The sequence below is a fragment of the Salmo salar genome, chromosome ssa12 (genome assembly GCF_905237065.1).
Source record: "Salmo salar chromosome ssa12, Ssal_v3.1, whole genome shotgun sequence".
NCBI lineage: Eukaryota > Metazoa > Chordata > Actinopteri > Salmoniformes > Salmonidae > Salmo > Salmo salar.
In genome coordinates, this window is record NC_059453.1 from 63113072 (window position 1) to 63134833 (window position 21762).

Here is a 21762-nt window from a genome sequence, read left to right on the forward strand (position 1 = left end):
AATTGCCTACCGTCTGTAAGCTGTTAGTGTCTTAACGACCTTTACACAGGTGCATGTTCATTAATTGTTTATGGTTAATTGAACAAGCATGGGAAACGGTGTTTAAACCCTTTACAATGAAGATCTGTGAAGTTATTTGGATTTTTACGAATTATCTTTGAAAGACCGGGTCCTGAAAAAGGGACATTTCTTTTTTTTCATTTTTTTTGCTGAGTTTAGTAGCGAGGTTGATCACACTATGAACAAATTGAAAATCCAATTCAAATGTTTGTTAAATCAAATGTGGCTAAGACATTCAACGGGGTTTACATTAATTTATTGACCTCATTCAGCTTTTATCTATTGCGACTTACATTAGTGAGTGCATAGATTTTCATATGAGTAGCCCCAGTGGAAATCAAACCCACAACCCTGGTGTTGCTAGCGCCATGCACTTACCAACTGAGCCATAAAGGACCACAGTCCCAATGTTGTGATAATGTTTGACTATGATCAGAGCCTGTGTTTGTCCCACAGGAGTATATAGCCAAGCAGTTCCGCTTCATGCAGAAGCAGATAGGTTATGATGTTCTGGCTGAGGACACTATCACAGCCCTGCTCCACAACAACCGCAAGCTGCTGGAGAAACACATCACCGCTGCAGAGATAGACACCTTTGTCAGCCTCGTCAGGAAGAACCGGGAGCCCAGGTCAGTGTGTGTGTTTGGTTTTACTATCCTTGTGGGGGACCAGAAGTCCTCACAAGGATACTTTCCCCATAGGGAAAAAGGCTATTTTAGGCTTAGGGGTTAGGGTTCCAAATTCTCTAAAATGACGTTGGAGGCAACTTATGGTAGAGAAATTAACATTAAATTCTCTGGAAACAACTCTGGTGGTCATCCTGCAGTCAGCATGCCAATTGCATGCTCCCTCAAAACTTGAGGCATCTGTGGCATTGTGATGTGCGACAAAACTGCACATTTTAGAGTTGCCTTTTAAAGTCCCCAGCACAAGGTCCACCTGTGTAATCATGCTGTTTAATCAGCTTCTTAATAGGCCACACCTTTCAGGTGGATGGGTTGTCTTGGCAAAGGAGAATGCTTACTAACAGAGATGTAAACAAATTTGTACCCAAAATTTAGGAGAAATAATCTTTGTGCGTATTGAAAAATGTGGGGATCTTTTATTTCAGCTCATGAAATATGGGACCAACACTTTACATGTTACGATTATATTTTTGTTCAGTTATGGGTTAGGTTATGGGGTTAGGGGTAGGTTTAGGGTTAGGGAAAATAGGATTTTAAATGGGAATAAATTGTTTGGTCCCCACAAAGATGGTAAAACAAACAAACATGTGGGGGTGTGCAAGTGCGCTCACTTCGCATGCACACATGTTTGTGTGTATAGTGTTTTTTATGTGTTCATTTGCTTGTCTTGATATGTCTGTATGCTCCTTATAGCCAGATGATACAGTATATTGCTGTGTTCTATGTAATTGAAGACTGGTGGCTGTGTGTCGGAATGTGTTAGTCGTTTGCCACATCAAGGGAGTAAAGACGTGTGGATCACAGGAAGTTGGTGGCACCTTAATTGGACAGGACGGGCTTGTGATAATGGCTGGAGCAGAATAAGTGAAATGGTATCAAATCCATGGTTTCCATTTGGTTGATGCCATTCCATGTGCTCTGTTCCAGCTATTATTAGGAGCCATCCTCCCCTCCGCAGCCTCCTGTGGTGTGGAGTGTATTGTAAGCTGCTCGAGGGCGGATGCTATGTTTTCATGTGTCATTTAATTGTGAAGTGTTTGGGGAATTTTTCATTGGGGACATCATGGGTCTATAGAAATGTGTTTTTGTGCACTTGTGAATGCCTTTGTCCATATGAAAGGAGCAGTTGACATTGAATGGTGTGTGTGTGTGTTCCAGGTTCCTGGACTATCTGTCAGACCTGTGTGTGTCTATGAACAAATCCATCCCGGTGACACAGGAGCTCATCTGTAACGCAGTCCTGGACCCCACCAATGGAGACATCCTTATAGAGACCAAGTAAGCCCTCTCCTCAGTTTTATAAGGGATTTCAATTAATCAATACCTTATAAAATCCCATTTCCCCTAAACATTTAACAATAATAGTCAATGGTCGTCTAGGTCTATGGTGTGTTACAGGCTGTTCTAGTATGGCAGATAAATAGCTCTTCAGTGTACAGTAGTACTGCTCTCTTTATTTAAGTGTATTCAGTAGGAGCCCGTTCAGTCATACAGATCAAGCTGTTCAAGGTGACTACATAACGTAGTGTTTACTCCTGGTGGATCCTCATGCTTGTCCTAATGGACATGCCTATCTAGTACAACATGTAGCCATTCAGTAAACATCTGTTCTTTCAGACAGAAAATGCTTTGATTGCAATGCACTTAATATCTCCATGTGTCCATTACAAAATTATATAGTAAGCACTACACGATCGAGGGATACTACAATGTGTAGTATTCTACACTATACTACAAAATTCTATAGTAAGTAGTACATATGATCGAGGGATACTACGGAGTGTAGCATAGTATTCTGCTGTATGCTACAGTTTACTACAGAATACTATATAATTCTATAGTAAGTACTATAGTATTCTATAGTCAACTGTAATATTTGTTTATGACGGAAGGCTTGCATTCATTTATACCTATGTGTTTTGTTCTCAGTGCTAAACAAACACAAATGAAGAGGCAGTTTTACTCCTTGTGTTCTCAGAAATCCATGTGATGCTGTTTGGTTCAACCACACTGTGTTTCATAGCTATAATATGTCAGTCATATGTATAGCCACGCTAACATGTTTGTATGTACCTCTGGGATGGTCAACCGGCTGTGTGCAGGATTTTGTTCTAGCCCAGCTCCAACACATCTGATTCAACTAATCCGCCATTGGTCTTCAATTTGCACCACTGTTAGCTGAATCAGGTGTGTTAGAGCAAGACTGGTGTTGTCCAGGTTTGAGATCAGATATTGTTTCCACCCCTGAATGGTTAAGGATATGATTGTTGATAGTCTACTCCTAAATCTGTGGTTAGAGGAGTAATACTGGTTCGTCTCCTCCCCAGACTGGTGCTGTCCAGGTTTGAGATCGAGGGAGCGTCCATCGAGGATAATTCAGTGGAGTCTGAGGAGGACGAGGAGGAGGTGTGGCTGTTCTGGAAGGACCGCAGTAAGGAGATCAGAAGTAAGAGCATCAGAGAGCTGGCCCAAGATGCCAAGGAGGGCGCCAAGGAGGACCAAGAGGTGGTCAGCTACTACAGGTCAGAAACACCACCACGCTTTCTCTCATCTTTACTGTCTTATCTGTAGAAGATGAATAACTTCTGTCTCTGTCGATACTCGTGTGTGTGTGTGTGTGTGTGTGTGTGTGTGTGTGTGTGTGTGTGTATATATGCTTGGTTTCCTCCTTGCTTTTGGAAATGGGGGTGGGTCCTGCACATTGGGAGTGGATGAGATGTGTACCCACCCCCCTCATCCCTTACACATGACTACTTTGAAAAGGTCGACTTTATTCTGCAACTAATTACATTAATTGATTAATAAAAAGAACCAGGCGGCGTCACTAACCTTAACTTTAATTTTCTGTTTGTTCCTGGTCTCTGTGTATCTTAATGTCTAAGCAGTGATGCCTATGTCCCTCTCTCTCTCGCAGGTACCAGCTGAACCTGTTTGCGAGGATGTGTCTGGACCGTCAGTACCTGGCCATCAATAAGATCTCTGGCCAGATGGACGTGGATCTGATCCTGCGCTGCATGTCTGACGAGGATCTGCCTTACGACCTGCGCGCCTCCTTCTGCCGCATGATGCTGCACATGCATGTGGACCGCGACCCCCAGGAACAGGTCACTCCCGTCAAGTACGCCCGCCTCTGGTCCGAGATCCCCTCCGAGATCGCCATTGACGAGTGAGTGGCAGGGCCGACGGCCTATCAGGGTTGAGGAAGGGAGTTAGTGACATGTTCAATGGCCAATCAGAAAATACGTTAGTGCAATGTATACAGTTTGTACTGAAGGTTTGAAAACAATGTGCCATAGCCTTGTCTGTCTTACATGGACATTATTAGAACTTAGATAAAGCAAAAAAAAATATTCTTAGTGGAGTATTTAGAGAAGCATTAACATGGTAAGAGTTAGTCGTAAGTACTCACCTGTCCCCTACCTGTGATCTGTGTCCCTCTGGTCCCAGCTATGACAATGACGGGACGTCCAAGGATGAGATCAAGGAGTGTTTTGCCCTGACCATGGAGTTTGTCGAGAACTATCTTAGAGACGTGGTGTGTCAGAGCTTCCCATTTGCCGACAAGGAGAAGAACAAACTCACCTTCGAGGTCAGTCCCATCTGGAAGCTCAGTCTCTATTGGTCATATCAATATGAGACCCAGTCCATATTGGTCAAAGGCAAAAAGCAGTATTAGGCTCAGTCACTATTGTTCTAATCTGTATTAAATGCACTTCCTATTGGTCAAAGAAGAATGAGTTTCAGTAGGACATGGTTTTACTAAGCACTAGCTTTGTTCTCTCTTCCTGTCTCTTTTTGTCCATTCCCAGGTAGTGAATCTATCTAGGAACCTCATTTACTTTGGCTTCTACAACTTCAGTGACCTGCTGAGGCTGACCAAGATCCTGCTGGCCATCCTGGACTGTGTCCACGTCAGCACCATTTTCCCCATCAACAAGCTGGAGAAGGGAGACGAGACTAAAGGTAGGACACAGTAACACACTTCCCCGCAGAGGGGTGAAGCTCCATACATCAGTGGGGCTTTAGTAGGGTTGCAAACTATTCTAAAGTTCCCAGGTTTTTCCCAGAAATTCTGCTTGACTTCTGGGATTTTGGAACACTAGGCTTGAGCATTATTCACCCCATGGCCAACAAAGGACAGAACAATTTTGCTCTCACATACACGATGGTTGACGCAATCATGTGTGTTTCCAGGCAGTAACGTGATGCGCTCCATCCACGGGGTGGGGGAGCTGATGACTCAGGTGGTGCTCAGAGGAGGGGGGTTCCTGCCCACCACCCCCATCAACCCACCCGACGGGGACCAGGTCAAGACCCAGACAGAGCCGGAGAAACAGGACATCCTGGTCATGGACACCAAGCTCAAGATCATAGAGATACTACAGGTAGAAAGGCCCACACACATGCAGTACACACATAGCACAATCAATGCCATACAGACCATAGATCTACTGTATACACCCGTACACCCATTTGCAAACGCCCTTCCCCCAAACTTGGTTACCCTCCTTAACCCCAACCACTCACCCATAACCCCCAATGCTTATTCTAATATGATCCCTCTACAGTACAATAGTCTTACTTATTCAGTATGTGTCATGTTCCTCTCTGTCTCTCTGCAGTTCATTCTGAATGTGCGTCTGGACTACCGGATCTCCTGTTTGCTGTGTATCTTTAAAAGGGAGTTTGATGAGAGCAACTCCCAGTCAGATCTGTCTATAGCAGGAACCCATGAGGGACCAAACAACATGCCAGGTAGGAGGAGAGCTCAGGTCATGTCACCCATCACTTGGCATGTCACCTCTTTGTGTGTTACTAAGGTTACTCTGAATTGTTTTCTCAGGAGCTCTGGACTTTGAGCACATAGAGGAGCAGGCAGAGGGGATATTTGGTGGAAGGTAACTGTTGTGATACACCAAACCTGCAGCAGTTTAGTTATTGTTTGATACTTGACCGTGTGGGTGTGTGTGCGTTTGCCTCTGTATTTTTCGTGTGTGTGTGTGTGTGTGTGTGTGTGTGTGTGTGCGCGGCGCGCACGTTTTACATATGTTTGCTTGTGTGTCCGCATCCAGTGAGGAGAACACCCCGTTAGACCTGGATGACCATGGTGGTAGGACCTTCCTGAGGGTCCTTCTCCACCTGACCATGCATGATTACCCTCCCCTGGTGTCCCGAGCCCTCCACCTGCTCTTCAGACATTTCAGTCAGAGACAGGAGGTTCTACAGGCCTTCAAACAGGTACACTCCTACTACCCACCCACTGTATATACTAGTGATGCGTGGGTCAGCTGTTTTCTGACCTGCAGTTTAAAAAAAAAAAAAAAAAAAACAGACCTTCACTTGCCTATTGTAATGTTATAGAAACCATGACCTATATCTCATTCAAAGTTGCCAATTCCAAATGCATGAGTAGATTGTATAAACATTTCTCAGAAAGACTAGGGTTGAGTTTATCTGCATCACAAAAGCATAACCATTAGCTATAATTATATGCCCTTATTATAATGCACTTATTGTATGTCTGTCAGAATATGAATGACTAATGTACTGTTGTCTTGTCATATATGCAGAATAATCATACATATTCACTTTCCTAGAAGTTACTGTACTCATTGTCCATATTTTCCATTAGTTTTTTATTTTATTTTTACCTTTATTTAACTAGGCAAGTCAGTTAAGAACAAATTCTTATTCTCAATGACGGCCTAGGAACAGTGGGTTAACTGCCTGTTCAGGGGCAGAATGACAGATTTGTACCTTGTCAGCTCGGGGATTCGAACTTGCAACATTTCGGTTACTAGTCCAACGCTCTAACCACTAGGCTACCCTGTCTACCCATGACCCATCACTCACACTTACGTAATATCCTTAGAATTATACAATTATCCAAGTACCACTTAGGCTTTTAATTTAGCTTGACCAGGAAATGGCTGCATGACTTGACCAGGAAAATCTGCAGTTATAACCTCCGAGGGCCCAGAGTTTGTCCTAGTCAAGGCACATGGTCAGGTAAAACTATTGTTCGACTCTAATCATAAACAACCATCCCACACCTGGTATCCTCCATACTGGTGTCCTACTGGTCTGTTGCCCATGCCTCCAGGTCCAGTTGCTGGTGACCAGTAAGGATGTAGAGAACTACAAGCAGATCAAGTCAGACCTGGACCAGCTACGCTCCATTGTGGAGAAGTCTGAGCTGTGGGTCTACAAGAGACAGGGGCCAGATGAGGGCATGGACGCTGGGGAGGGCTCTGCAGAGTCGCAACACAAGAAGGTACAGTAGTAGGCATCCACAGACCAGGAGTTAGCGCTGTAAAGTACTTAAGTGAAAATACTTTGAAGTACTACTTAAGTCATTTTTTGGGGTATCTGTACTTTACCTACTTATGTTTTTGATAACTTTACTTTTATTTCATTACATTCCGAAATAAAATAATGTACTTTTTACTCCATATATTTACCCTGACACACAAAAGTACTCGTTACATTTTGAATGCTTAGCAGGACAGGAAAATGGTCCAATTCACACAATTATCAAGAGAACATCCCTGTTCCTCTGATCTGGTGGACTCACTAAACACAACTGCTTAGTTTGTAAATTATGTCTGAGTGTTAGTGTGCCCCTGACTATCTGTAAATAAATAAAAAAACACGTAAATTGTGCCTTTTACTTTAGTCATTTTCTATTAAGGCATCTTTACTTTTACTCAAGTATGACAATTGGGTACTTTTTTCACCGCTGGCTCTCTGTGTTAAACTATGGCAATAGAGCTTTATTGTTAGCTAAACTCACTATCCTTTGTGAGAGATGCATTGGCTAATGGTCTTGTTCTGTTTGTTCGTTAGGGTGACTCCAACTCGGGTGGCTCAGACAAGCCAAAGAAACCAGAGAGCACCAGGAGCTACAACTACAGAGTGGTGAAGGAGGTGAAGTCTAAAGAGTCTTAACTTTTCAGTATACTGTATTATCTCTGGGATGGATAGGGCTATGGTTAAAGGGATACTGCAAGATTCTGGCAATACCTTTTTACTTACCCAGAGTCAGATGAACTCGTGGATACCGTTGTTATGTCTCTGTGTGCAGTATGAAGAAAGTTAGAGGTAGTTTTGCGAGCCAAGTAAGTAGAACAGCAGCTAAATTGCCCAGAATCTTGCAGTTTCCCTTTTAACATAGTTGAGCTAGACCCTCTCTCTCCACTTGTTTGTCTCCCCCGTGTGTGTGTGTAGATTCTGCTGCGTCTCAGCAGGCTATGTGTTCAGGAGGGTCTGTCAGGCAGGAAGAGTAAGAAGCAGCAGCAGAGACTCCTCAGGAACATGGGGGCTCACACCGTGGTGCTGGAGTTACTGCAGATCCCCTACGAGAAGGTACTGGTGTGTGTGTGTGTGTGTGTGTGTGTGTGTGTGTGTGTGTGTGTGTGTGTGTGTGTGTGTGTGTGTGTGTGTGTGTGTGTGTGTGTGTGTGTGTGTGTGTGTGTGTGTGTGTGTGTGTGTGTGTGTGTGTGTGTACTCGCAATCCTTTCATCCTCTGTGTTATCTCCAGGGGGAGGATGTGCGTATGCAGGAGATCATGAAGCTGGCCCACCAGTTCCTGCAGAACTTTTGTGCAGGGAACCAGCAGAACCAGGCTCTGCTCCACAAACACATCAACTTGTTCCTCAATCCAGGGGTGAGACAGACCGCACTGACCCACCATGACCTCACCACTGTTATTACTTTAACCATGGCATTAGCACTGTCTTCCCCTAATAAAATAAAACCTGAGAGATTATATACATCAGGAGTTCTGAAGATGTACCAATTCAATGTTGATCTCTCTCTTTTTTGTATCTCCCTCCCTCCATCTCTCTCTCTCTCCTTCACCCTCCTTTCTCTCTCCCCCTATCAGATCCTAGAGGCTGTCACCATGCAGCATATCTTCATGAATAACTTCCAGCTGTGCAGTGAGATCAACGAGCGCGTGGTACAGCACTTTGTCCACTGCATCGAGACGCACGGCCGCAACGTCCAGTACCTCAAGTTCCTGCAGACCATCGTCAAGGCCGAGAGCAAGTTCATCAAAAAGTGTCAGGACATCGTCATGGCTGAGGTAACTATCTCATCATCACCCTGTTGTCTCATTGCCAATTTTTTATTCTGCCCAGCCAGTCGTACGACACATTCGTCATTAAATCAAATCATAACCACCCAATGAAATCATATTGTATCCTACACAGTTTGTTGTATTTTTCAATCCCTGTTCCATAGTCTATTTCGTTCCATTGACTTTCTATATGTTTCTTCTCTGTCCCTCTCTCCCCCTAGCTGGTGAACGCTGGCGAGGACGTGCTGGTGTTCTACAACGACCGTGCGTCCTTCCAGACCCTGGTCACGATGATGAGGTCTGAGCGAGACCGTATGGATCAGAACAGTCCTCTGATGTACCACATCCACCTGGTAGAGCTGCTGGCTGTCTGCACTGAGGGAAAGAACGTTTACACTGAGATCAAATGTAACTCTCTGCTACCTTTGGACGACATAGTGAGGGTGGTCACCCACGAGGACTGTATCCCTGAGGTGAGCTGAGGAGATTCAGGATGGAAGAAGCAGAGTTTAGGTTTAGGGAGTTAGGGTTAGACTTGAAGGTGTAGAGCAGGGGGCTGTGGATCCTCAAGTCTTCACAGGCCTGCCATTCATCATCTAACCGTCCCCATAATGGCCTGTCTGCCCTCGTTCCCATCTCACTCTTATGGACAAGTCATTGTCCACTATCTGTCATCTTTCGGTCTTAGACAGTAGTGAGCCCTACTCTATAGGGACAAACTCAGAACAACCATGGCCCCTAGATTAGTCAACTAACAGGCCCCAATCACTGTGCCCTGCCCTGAGCTAGAATCACATCATGATGTATTCATCATCATTGTAAAACAACTCCTTGAGCTATGGACAGGGTGTAATGAGTGTGCTTAACGCTGTCCTCTCCAGGTGAAGATAGCCTACATCAACTTCCTGAACCACTGCTATGTGGACACGGAGGTGGAGATGAAGGAGATCTACACCAGCAACCACATGTGGAAGCTCTTTGAGAACTTCTTGGTGGACATCTGCAGGGTGAGAGACTTATACAAGACAGGAGCTGTGTGCGAATACTCCCCACATGAACAGTACTATTTGTGATGTGAATTGAGTATATTTTATGCTTACTGGTCATTGTATGTTGTACTAAATTCGCCAAAATATTAAGTATACAAGCAGAGGACACTATTTCCGTACTTTAGGGCCATTGATGCAATTCTTCAGGAAATGGGTGTGGCATCACATCGTTTTCAGGTTTGAAGAAAATGTTGGAAAATATGCCACCGAAGTCCAACAATAGCGGATACTAATTATGACAAATGCTAACAATGTTGAGCAATGTAATAAAGTAATTACTTTTCAAATAAGTTACCTTACACGTTATGTTGGCTGACAATATTTTAGCTACGCTGTCCTTACGAACCACATAGCATATCATTACAGCAGTATGTACTGGTATGTTAGCTAGCTACCTAAAGTTAGTTGGCTACTTATACATCAAACTTGCCAGTATATTAACTATAGGCTATCTAACTAACTACCCAATGTTTATTGACTTGATTATTCCTGTCATTCTTAGGTTAGCTAAATGTTATAGTCGTTGTGCGTTCTCAATGGACATTCGGGTGCTTTCGTAAATAATTAATTTACGAGTAATCAACACTCGTTGAATATGGCCGGTGTCAGTTAAGTCGGCAAAAAAAGCGTAATTAAATAGTTCCCAGCAACACAGTTAGTCACTAACGCTCTGGATAACACGGAAACTGCCTAACCAGCTCTGCTAGGGCGAGTACAATGGTCAGATTTTTCACTCTCATTTGTGTCTGGAAGTAGCTAGCAAGCTAGCCAACGTTAGCTTGGGTGCTTGACTGCCGGTGAAAGGTCAGATCGCTCAAATCAACCATACTCCTTGGCCCGAGCGTCCAGTGTCTGCTCCAAGAGCGAAACGCTCAGAATTTACAAATGGACAATCTGACAACGCTCTGAATTTAAGAGCACACTCTGGCACTCCATATTGAATTTAAGAACACATCCAACAAAATGTCTAACTGTTAATTTGTTATGCTAACTAGCTTGCAAGAGGTTGCACAGCAACAGCATCAACTTCCGGTAGACCGGCGAAGAGCTAGTAAGCTCAACTGAAAGGATACTCTTCCATTTACAGTATACTAAAATGAACTAATTGTATGTAGTATATACTCATTAAGTATGTAGTATACAGTATGTTAGTATGGGTATTCGAACACAGCTAAGGTTTTTACTGGATCAAAATGGGGCTTAGGTGGTGGGAGGCGTGAACATTGGCATGGCCATGGTGTGCGTTCAGAACATTTCAGGCCCTCCTGTTGGCCACAGTGACAAAATGTTGCCGTTTTAAAGCTAATTTCCTGCAATTCTACACATTTTGCCATGTGGCGGAGATTTGTTTTGCTGATTTAAAAGCAATTTTTTTGCAATTCTACATATTTTGCCATGAGGCTGAGAGAAAAATGTTCCGTTTTAAAGCACATTTCTTGCAATTCTACACATCTTGCCATGGCTTATGCTATCTGAGTGACTCAAACATTATAACAAAATCAATGAGGGCCCCATGCCATGACAAAAATACTCCTGAATGCATACCTTTTGGAATTTTTGAATCTCCCTGACTGTCTAGCTTTTGAGGTGATTGTTAGTTCTCAAAGCACTAACTAGCAGACTTTCAAATGACTAAATTTGATCTTGTTTAAAAAAAAAAAACGTTGTCTCTTATACATACTTTACCTCCAGTTATATTTAAGTTTACACCGAGAAAAATTTTCCAATTCAGAAAAATATTATTATTATTCTGCATTACCGCCACCAACTGGACTGGAGTGTGGATCTCAGTTCATTTTTCAATCACCCATGTGGGTATATGCTCCTAAAAACCAATGAGGAGATGGGAGAGGCAGGACTTGCAGCACGTCAAACGTCAAATAGAACCAAGTTCTATTTTAGCGCCTACCTACGCAGATGCTCATTGATGCGCGCAAGCAGTTTGGATGAAATGATTGTGTAAATTTATTTTGCAACGCTTCACACGCAAAGCGGGTCGTGGGGTCAGCATGTTAGGTGGCCTGTCCAATACTTTTCTAAGTAGAAATAACCAGGCAAGAGTTATACGTCTGAATGACTGATGAGAATGGATCAGGGTTTCAATCAAACTTTTTCTAAAAAAATATTAAGGACATTTAGAAGGCATCATTGGAGCACAATAGCATAATTATTAGCATAAATACACTTCATCCTCCCTATACTAAACTATAATGTACTTGTAAGAAATCCGCCCCTTTTGAAAACTCATTGGTTTTTCACTATACTATTCTATACACAGGCCTGGATTTCCTACAGTATTCAGAATGTATAGATGTCATAAGTGCAGTACAACTGCAGGTGAAACAGGAATGAGTTGTGTTCACCTTGTGACGTCTGCAGGTGTCCAACAACACGAGTGACCGCAAACATGCCGACACGGTCTTGGAGAGCTATGTGACCGAGACGGTCATGAGCATTGTGACCACCTTCTTCAGCTCACCCTTCTCCGACCAGAGCACCAGCCTGCAGGTAACCAAGGGCAACCCACCCCCCTACCCAGAAAAGAGAGGGACGTTCTGTCAGAGGAACCAAGGTCTTTCAGAGAAAGCCAGTACAACCTTCCTTCCTCTCAGTTTTCACAATCTCATTTGCCATTTATGTTATCTTTCTATCTTGGAACATGAAGTTTGTCATAATCCCGTAGAGCTAGCCTTAGAGAGCTGTATGCTACTCCTGTCACAGTCTATAATGATTGTTATAATGGCGTCACTGAGTAATGTTTTCCTGTTGTACATGGGAGCCACAACCATGGTAGACAGCATTTAGTAATTGTTTATCAATCCCCCATCCCCAAGATCTTTATGTTCAATGTCCATTCATCTAGTTCTTGGTAAACTGCTCTTCAATTCCTAGAATAAAAGGAATACCACCTTCCAGACCTTTATTATGGACATCTGCACCAATGTGGAGACTATAAGAGAGGAGAGAAACCAGGTTATCAAGTGGCTTGTCCTGAAAATCATCACTGACAATTGTTTTATTCTTTGACTGCTTTTATCCTCTGCTGCAGGCCTCACTTTTGGGGAAACTGACAGAGGTACTTTATATACATTTTTTGAAATGGGGACCACACATGACTAGGTGCTAATGCAGTGATATTCAAACTTTTTCAGCTGGGACCCCATTTTTTTTTTCACCAGAATTTCTGGGCACCCCATTTTTTGGGGCCAAAAACTTCTGCCGACCTAACCACATCCTAAATCTAATGACACAACCTTTAAAATCGGTACATTTAGCCCCCATTCTGTCTTTGTAATTGTATTTTTAAATCATCTCTGTATATCTAATAAATCACTGTGTGTGTTTATTTAATGAAAATAAATAAATACAAATATTTGTAATAATGTATTTCCCTGAGCCTCCTTTGGTCTGTGGAATGCTCACAGTGATCGTGTTGGCGTTAGGAACAAATTTGAATATATTTACATACACAGCCCTGATTGGCTAATAGGATTGTCTAGAGCCCGCCCCTTACCCAGAGGAACAGTCATTGGTCTATTATAATCAGATCACATTGTGACAAATCACATGATGATCACATCCCAACTGAACTGGCTGAAATTCCAGGATTTTTTTTCAATCAGCTTTTACACAAAAAGGGCATTATCATATTTTTCACAATTTGAGTATTATTTCAACCTCATAGTGTGGAAATATAATTTAAGAAAACAGGAAAATCTAGTTTTAAACTGCACTGCCACTTTAACAAATAACCTTCAATTCATTACATTCATAACTTTTTTATTTCAAAATGAAAATAAACCAATAAATACATTTACTCAATAAAATTGAATTTGTAATTATATTTAAGAAAAACAAATCTGTGTATAGTCTCATACAATAATCTGTACTCTTAAGTATTCTATTCTGTGATGTGCATGCAGAGGAACTTGAAGCTTCTGACCTTCTCCATTGCAGCCCTGTCAATTTCAATAGGGGCGTGCTCCCCTTCCTGTTTCCTGTAGTTCACGAGCAGCTCCTTGGTTTTTCTGGCACCACCCTGCTAGGGCTTTAACCTCCTCCCAGTAGGCTGTTTTGTCACCGTCGGCGATCAGGCCCACCACCGTCGTGTTGTGGCTACTCAGTCGTGGATGTACAGGGAGTACAGGAGGTGGCTGAGCACACAACCCTGAGGGGCCCCTGTGTTGAGAGTCATCGTGGCGTAGGCTTTGTTGCCTACCCTCACCACCAGTCCAGTTGCAGAGGGAGGTGTTCATAGCCAGGGCCTTGAGCTTAGTAACGAGCTTGGAAGGGACTATGGTGTTGAAAGCTGAGCTGTAGTCTCACATCGGTATTCCTCTTGTCTAGCTGGGATAGGGCACTGTGCAGAGAAATGGAGACTGCGTCATCTGTGGATCTGTTGGGTCGGTATGAAAATGTTAATGGGTCCAGGGTGTCGGGTACGGTGGAGTTGATGTGGTCCTTGACCAGCCTCTCATAGCACTTAATTACAGAAGTGAGAGCTACAGCGATGATCATTAAGGCAGGTTACCTTTGTTTGCTTGGGTACAGGGACAGTGGTGGACAACTTGAAACATGGAGATCAGACTGGGACAGGGAGAGGTTGAATATATCTGTAAACACTCCAGCCAGCTGGTATGCACATGCTCTTGAGGACGCGGCCGGGGATACCATAGGGGTCTGCTGCCTTGTGAGTATTTACATGCTTGAAGGTCTTACTCACGTTTGCCACAGAGATCGAGCGCTCACAGTCCTCTTCAGTAGCAGGGGCTCTTGTAGGAGGATCGGTGTTGATTAGCTTGAAGCGAGTATAAAAAGTGTTTTGCTCGTCTTGGATAGAGGCATCGTGTTCTCCACGCAGCTGGTTTTCCTTTTAGAATCCCCAATGGTTTGAAGTTCTTGCCACATGCATCTTGCGTCGAGGCCATTTGAAGTGTGATTCCACTTTGTCCCTGTACTGTCTTTTTGTGTCTTTGATTGATTTCCAGATTGCGGCCACCATGTTGTTTCACAGGGCTAGGTGGAGGTATGATTTGTAATGGTGGAGCCTTAATAGTTAGTGTGAGTCGGAAGCATCCATGTCAAGTATGCAATAACATGGTTATATAAACCTTATAATATTATCTCGTTGATCAGTTTTTTATAACTCAATTATTCTACCTCTCACTCCCCTCTGCCCTCTTCCCTCCTCTCCCTCTCCTAACCCTCAGACCAGGCAGCCAGTGTTTGTACAGCAGTTACAGGCAGTGTTCAGAGTGTATCACTGTAACTGGTTGGTCCCAGTCCAGAAGGGCTCAGTGGAGAGCTGTATCAAGGTGCTGTCTGACGTGGGTAAGAAGTACAACACATTCATAACACTAACCCCCAACACTACTGTAGCTCCGATTTTACACCTCCAACAAAGACCCCTCAAAATAACCTGGCTTCTATGAACTACTCTACTGTATGTATAGATTTGACCAACTGTATAACACTTTATATATTGGGGTTGTCAAAGAAATCCAACTTGATGTTAGCCATTTGTTGGTCATTTGTTAGTCAAATTCCCTGATGAGGCAGTGCTATTATGATTGGGATGTACTCTGAAGATGAGTGTTGTATGACATCTTCCTTGGTTGTGTGTACAGTGCCAGTCAAAAGTTTGGACACACCTACTCATTCATTGTAGAATAATATTGAAGACATCAAAACTATGAAATGACACCAAAAAAAATCTAAATATATTTTATATTCTAAAGTAGCCACCATTTGCCTTGATGATAGCTTTGCATACTCTTGGCATTCTCTCAACAAGCTTCACCTGGAATGCTTTACCAACAGTCTTGAAGGAGTTCCCACATATGCTGAGCACTTGTTGGCTGCTTTTCCTTCACTCTGCAGTCCAACTCATCCCAATTGTAAAGGGAAAGTGGGATACCTAGTCAGTTGTACAACTGAATGCCTTCAACTGAAATGTGCATTCCGCACTCTCTGAATCGCAGAGGTGCGGGGGTCTGCCTTAAATCCAAATCCACATCTTCAGTGCACCGAGGAACAGTAGGTTAACTGCCTTGCTCAGGGGCAGAATGACAGATTTGTTTTCCCTTGTCAGCTCGGGGATTCGATCCAGCAACCTTTTGGTTACTCGCCCAATGCTCTAACCACTGCTGCGAATTGGGTTGAGGTCGGTCATTGTGGAGGCCAGGTCATCTGACGCAGCACTCCCTCACTCTCCTTCTTGGACAAATAGCCCTTACACATCCTGGAGGTGTGTTGGGTCATTGTCCTGTTGAAAAACAAATTATTTTCCCACTAAGCGCAAACCAGATGGGATGGCATATCGCTGCAGAGTGCTGTGGTAGCCATGCTGGTTAAGTGTGCCTTGAATTCTAAATAAATCACAGACCGTGCCACCAGCAAAGCACCATCACACCTCCTCCTCCATGCTTCAAGGAGATCATCTGTTCACCTACTCTGCGTCTCACAAAGACAGAGGTTGGAACCAAAATTCTCAAATATAGACTCATCAGACCAAAGGACAGATTTCCACTGGTCTAATGTTCATTGCTCGTGTTTCTTGGCCTAAGCAAGTCTCTTATTATTGCTGTCCTTTAGTAGTGGTTTATTTACAGCAATTCGACCATGAACGCCTGATTCACGCAGTCTCCTCTGAGCATTTCAAATCAAATTGATTTATAAAGCCCTTCTTACATCAGCTGATATCTCAAAGTGCTGTACAGAAACCCAGCCTAAAACCCCAAACAGCAAGCAATGCAGGTGTAGAAGCACGGTGGCTAGGAAAAACTCCCTAGAAAGGCCAGAACCTAGGAAGAAACCTAGAAAGGAACCAGGCTATGAGGGGTGGCCAGTCCTCTTCTGGCTTCTGGCATTTGATGTTGATGTGTCTGTTACTTTAATTCTGTGAAGCATTTATTTGGGCTGCAATCTGAGGTGCAGTTAACTCTAATGAACGTATTCTCTGCAGCAGAGGTAACTCTCGGTCTTCCTTTCCTGTGGCGGTCCTCATGAGACCCCGTTTCATCATAGCGTTTGATGGGTTTTTGCGACTGCACTTGAAGAAACTTTCAAGGTTCTTGAAATGTTACGTATTAACTGACCTTCATGTCTTAAAGTAATGATGGACTGTCGTTTCCCTTAGCTTATTTGAGCTGTTCTTGCCATAATATATCTTTTACCAAATAGTGCTATCTTCTGTATACCTCCCCTATGTTGTCACAACACAACTGATACCACCCCTATGTCAACCCAACACAAGGCACACCTGTTAATTGAAATGCATTCCAGGTGACTACCTCATGAAGCTGGTTGAGAGAATGCCAAGAGTGTGCAAAGCTGTCAAGGCAAAGGTTGGCTACTTTGAAGAATCTCAAATATAAAATATATTTTGATTTGTTTTCCACTTTTTTGGTTACTACATGGTTCCATATGTGTTATTTCATAGTTTTGATGTCCTCACTATTATTCTACAATGTAGAAAATAGTAAAAATAAAGAAAAACCCTTGAATGAGTAGGCGTGTTCAAACTTTTTACTGGTACTGAATGTGATAGCTAAAGGGCGAGCCATAGCCATCCCAGTGGATCTGGACAGCCAGGTGAACAACCTGTTTGTGAAGTCCAACAACATCGTTCAGAAGACAGCCATGTCCTGGAGAATGTCTGCCCGTAACGCTGCACGCAGAGACTCCGTACTGACCACCTCCCGAGACTACAGGAACATCATCGAGAGACTGCAGGTAGGTACACTGTTTGTGTGAGTCTGTCTGAGGGATGGGGCTAGGGAAATGTAATCCCTCCTAAATTCATAGATATTGCGCTACACATGCAAGGACTGACAGACCATGACATCCAAGCGATAGTTGTAACAATTTTGAAGCTATACATTGTTTACATTCTTGCTGTTTGTGAGCAATGGATTAATAAAACCTTATATTTTGGGTTATGATAAAGACAGACAGTTGTGTTAAACTCATGAGCCCTTTATAAGTTATATTCTTCAAGAATCAGTGCGTGAATAAAGAATTGAAATGACAGTTATCAACTTCACAAATCCCAGACCAGCTTTAATTTTTTGTGCCTGAGTATGTTAAAGGGGTAGTGCGAGATTTTGTCAATTAAGCCTTTCTCTACTTACCCAAAGTCAGATGGGCAGTTGTGAACTAGCACAATTGCTAGCTATGGCTCACAAAATGACCTTCAACTTCCTTCAAATTTCAGTCAAAGACACACAAAAGGTATGAGTTTCTGACTCTAGGTAAGTACAAAAAGGGCTTCATTGGCAAAATCTTGCACTATCCCTTTACCACACTGAGGCACAAAAAGTTAAAGCTACAGTCTGGGATTTGTGAAGTTGGTAACTGTCATTTCAATTCTTTATATTTACTCATTGATTCTTGAATAATATAACTCATAAATGCCTCATGAGCTTAGCACAACTGTCTTTATCATTAATTGCCAAAATCTCGCAATATCCCTTTAACTCGCTCCCTTTTTCTCTGCCCCTCTTTCTCTCCCCCCCTTCCCTCCCTGTCCCTTTGTCTCTGTAGGACATAGTGTCAGCTCTAGAAGACCGCCTGCGTCCGTTGGTCCAGGCTGAGCTGTCTGTCCTAGTGGATGTACTGCATCGGCCCGAGCTACTCTTCCCTGAGAACACTGACTCCCGCAGGAAGTGTGAGAGTGGCGGCTTCATCTGCAAGTATGTGTGTTCACAATCCCACCCCACACTAAACAACGTATACAGTGTATGGGATAGTATGTAGCAGAGGTGGGACCAAGTCATTGTTTTACAAGTCACAAGTAAGTCTCAAGTCTTAGCACTCAAGTCCCAAGTTAAGACAGGCAAGTCCGAGTCAAGACCGTCAAGTCTCAAGTCTTTAACTTTGAGTTTCGAGTTCTAAACGAGTCATAATGTGCTATTTTTTCACCTTTATTTAACCAGGTAGGCTAGTTGAGAACACGTTCTCATTTACAACTGTGACCTGGCCAAGATAAAGCAAAGCAGTTCGACACATACAACAATAGAGTTACACATGGAATAAACAAACATGCAGTCAATAATACAGTAGAAAAGGTTTGTATACAGTGTGTGCATATGAGGTAAGATAAGGGAGGTAAGGCAATAAATAGGCCATGGTGGCGAAGTAATTACAATATACCAATAAAACACTGGAGTGATAGATGTGCAGGAGATGAATGTGCTATCGCCCAACCTTGTTTTAGAAACGTCAGGCAGGATTTAGGCTACCAATTGCCTAGCCATTTGTAGCTCAATCTTGGGTGCAATGATCACGTTCCCATACTGACTGGCTCATTGATTTAACTTTACGCTAGCCAACATGATACACTATTAAAGTAATAAAATATATAGCTGTCGGCTATATTAGCCACAACTTATTGTTCTTTGTGCAGCTTCAAATGTTGAACAAAGTTGGAAATTGTTGCGCCTCCGTCTGTAATTTTCTTCCCGCAAGTTTTGCAAGTTGCAATCCGTTTTTTGTTGATACAGCATTGTCTTTATATCCGAAAATAATACTTTTGGGTATCATCTTTCCAAGGGCTCCATCTGGATTCACCCGCCGACGTTCCTCTGCACTGCCTTGCACAACTTTTTCTCAGCTGGCACAATTTTATTGGCTGCTGTCCGATTCAAACTGTAATCGTTAAATGAAGAGTTGATGCGCTGCACACTTTTTTTTAATAGCATCATTTTTAATATTTGGGCTTGGGGAGGGTATCAAGTCAGGTCGAGTCATAAGGCTCGGGTCCAAGTCAAGTCACGAGTCATTGGTGTTAAAGTCAAAGTCGAGTTGCAAGTCATCATATTTGTGACTCGAGTCTGACTCGAGTCCAAGTCATGTGACTCGAGTCCACACCTCTGGTATGTAGACAGATCATTATATGTATTTCACTTTGCCCAAAGTAATGACAGACACATTGCCCCTTCTTTATGAATGTATTGGTGGGAGGAAACATTCATCCACACCCTGAAGCTACATGGTGAAGAGCAGGAAGTCACTGAAGGTGGTACGAGTAAAGATATCATCATAAACCTGGTGGGCTGATTCGAGCTGCAGGTAGACCACATCTCCCTCCTCTTACTCTAGGACTGCTGCATTAGATTCATACTCATACTGGCCATTATTAATTTCACCTGTGACTACTATACTCTGGTTGTTCTTATACAAGTGTACACCTATTGGTTCTGTATCCTGACCACCACAGACAGTGTATCTGAAGTAGTAGACTCCTCTCACTGGCGCTGTGAAGAGACCTGGATCAGGATAAAAAACATATTCAGACACTCGTGCACATTATTTTGTCCTGAAATGGTTGAAATGTATGCCACGAACAGTATGTGGTAACTATAATTTGGTTGTAAGCCTGGCCAAGATCAGCATAGTGTCACTACGGAAGGGTCCTACAGCGTTAGTCAGAGCAGTAGAGAACACCACTTTTGGTCTGTCTGGGAATAGAACATGGTAGAGGAGGAAGTGAATTATGATTAAATAGATTTATTATTGAATCACCACGTCTTCTACTAAGATTTAGAGGAGCTACATTAACTGCATTCTCTCTCTCCATCTCCTCCACCTCTTTCTCACTGCTAGTCAGTCTGATTTGACAGCTCTGCTGCTTGCGCTGGAGATTGATAAAGAAATAAAAACATCTGATAGTGGCGATTGGTGCCATTTGGTACCATTTTCATGAGCATGGCCTTATTTCTATTACAGCATAGTGGATGACTGTCATTCATATTCCATTCACCCAGCTCAATGTAACATTGATAGCTTTAGGCTACCACATGATACTCAAGATTTCCCTAAACCCATCATGAGGTTGCTACAACCTAGCCTGTGAATGAAAGTTTACAACGTAGGTGCATGGGTCGAGAGAACTTTTTGTAATCAAGGTGACAAACCGTGACAGATTCAATACCGCCTTGCACACTCTTGCCTTCATCTAGCTGATCTAGGGTGTAATCGTTAGTCCATCAGTTGCAAACTAGAATTTCTATTTGACAAATTCAGGTATGTTGATCCCCGTTTTGTTACGTTCTGTTTTTCAACAGAATCGGCAGAATGATCACACCATCACTCCTGTGTTCCAATGGCATGTTGTGTTAGCTAATCCAAGTTTATAATTTTAAAAGGCTAATTGATCATTGGAAAACCCTTTTGCAATTATGTTAGCACAGCTGAAAACTGTTGTTCTGATTAAAGAAGCAATAAAACTGGCCTTCTTTAGACTCGTTGAGTATCTGGAGCGTCATTATTTGTGGGTTCGATTACAGGCTCAAAATGGCCAGAAACAAAGACCTTTCTTCTGAAACTCGTCAGTCTCTTCTTGTTCTGAGAAATGAAGGCTATTCCATGCGAGAAATTGCCAAGAAACTGAAGATCTCGTACAACGCTGTGTACTACTCCCTTCACAGAACAGCGCAAACTGGCTCTAACCAGAAAAGTCCTCAACTGGCAGCTTCTTTAAATGGTACCCGCAAAACATCAGTCTCAACGTCAACAGTGAAGAGGCGACTCCGGATGCTGGACTTCTAGGTAGAGTTGCTAAGAAAAAGCCATATCTCAGACTGGCCAATAAAAAGAAAAGATTAAGATGGGCAAAAGAACACACACTGGATAGAGGAACTCTGCCTCGAAGGCCAGCATCCCAGAGTCGCCTCTTCACTAGACCCTGCCACATGCATCTTGTGTCTGAGCCGTTGAATTGTGACTCCACTTTGTCCCTGTACCAACATTTTTCTTGTTTGATTGCCTTGCGGCGGGACTAACTACGCTGTTTATATTCAGCCATGTACACATGTACACAGCTGTGAAGATGACTGACGAGAATTCTTTTGAGAGGTCATTTGGCCAGCATTGGATTGTAAGGAAT

The 21762-nt window shown here is 43.0% G+C and overlaps 1 protein-coding gene across 5 annotated transcripts in view; it reads left to right on the forward strand.

Moving 5' to 3' along the window:
- The window catches only part of LOC106565476 (inositol 1,4,5-trisphosphate receptor type 1), a 169290-nt gene that overhangs the window by 84952 nt on the left and 62576 nt on the right, over positions 1 to 21762 (forward strand). For all 5 annotated transcript variants that reach the window (XM_014132695.2, XM_014132696.2, XM_014132697.2 and 2 more), the window contains exons 17-37: positions 517 to 689; positions 1905 to 2024; positions 3074 to 3268; positions 3661 to 3912; positions 4194 to 4335; positions 4556 to 4709; positions 4941 to 5131; positions 5369 to 5501; positions 5590 to 5644; positions 5819 to 5984; positions 6850 to 7020; positions 7593 to 7673; positions 7974 to 8111; positions 8287 to 8412; positions 8632 to 8832; positions 9048 to 9299; positions 9708 to 9833; positions 12255 to 12383; positions 15086 to 15206; positions 17425 to 17609; positions 18420 to 18568. In XM_014132695.2, coding sequence (XP_013988170.1) covers positions 517 to 689; positions 1905 to 2024; positions 3074 to 3268; positions 3661 to 3912; positions 4194 to 4335; positions 4556 to 4709; positions 4941 to 5131; positions 5369 to 5501; positions 5590 to 5644; positions 5819 to 5984; positions 6850 to 7020; positions 7593 to 7673; positions 7974 to 8111; positions 8287 to 8412; positions 8632 to 8832; positions 9048 to 9299; positions 9708 to 9833; positions 12255 to 12383; positions 15086 to 15206; positions 17425 to 17609; positions 18420 to 18568 — 3260 coding nt within the window. The remainder of the gene's footprint in view (positions 1 to 516; positions 690 to 1904; positions 2025 to 3073; positions 3269 to 3660; positions 3913 to 4193; positions 4336 to 4555; positions 4710 to 4940; positions 5132 to 5368; positions 5502 to 5589; positions 5645 to 5818; positions 5985 to 6849; positions 7021 to 7592; positions 7674 to 7973; positions 8112 to 8286; positions 8413 to 8631; positions 8833 to 9047; positions 9300 to 9707; positions 9834 to 12254; positions 12384 to 15085; positions 15207 to 17424; positions 17610 to 18419; positions 18569 to 21762) is intronic.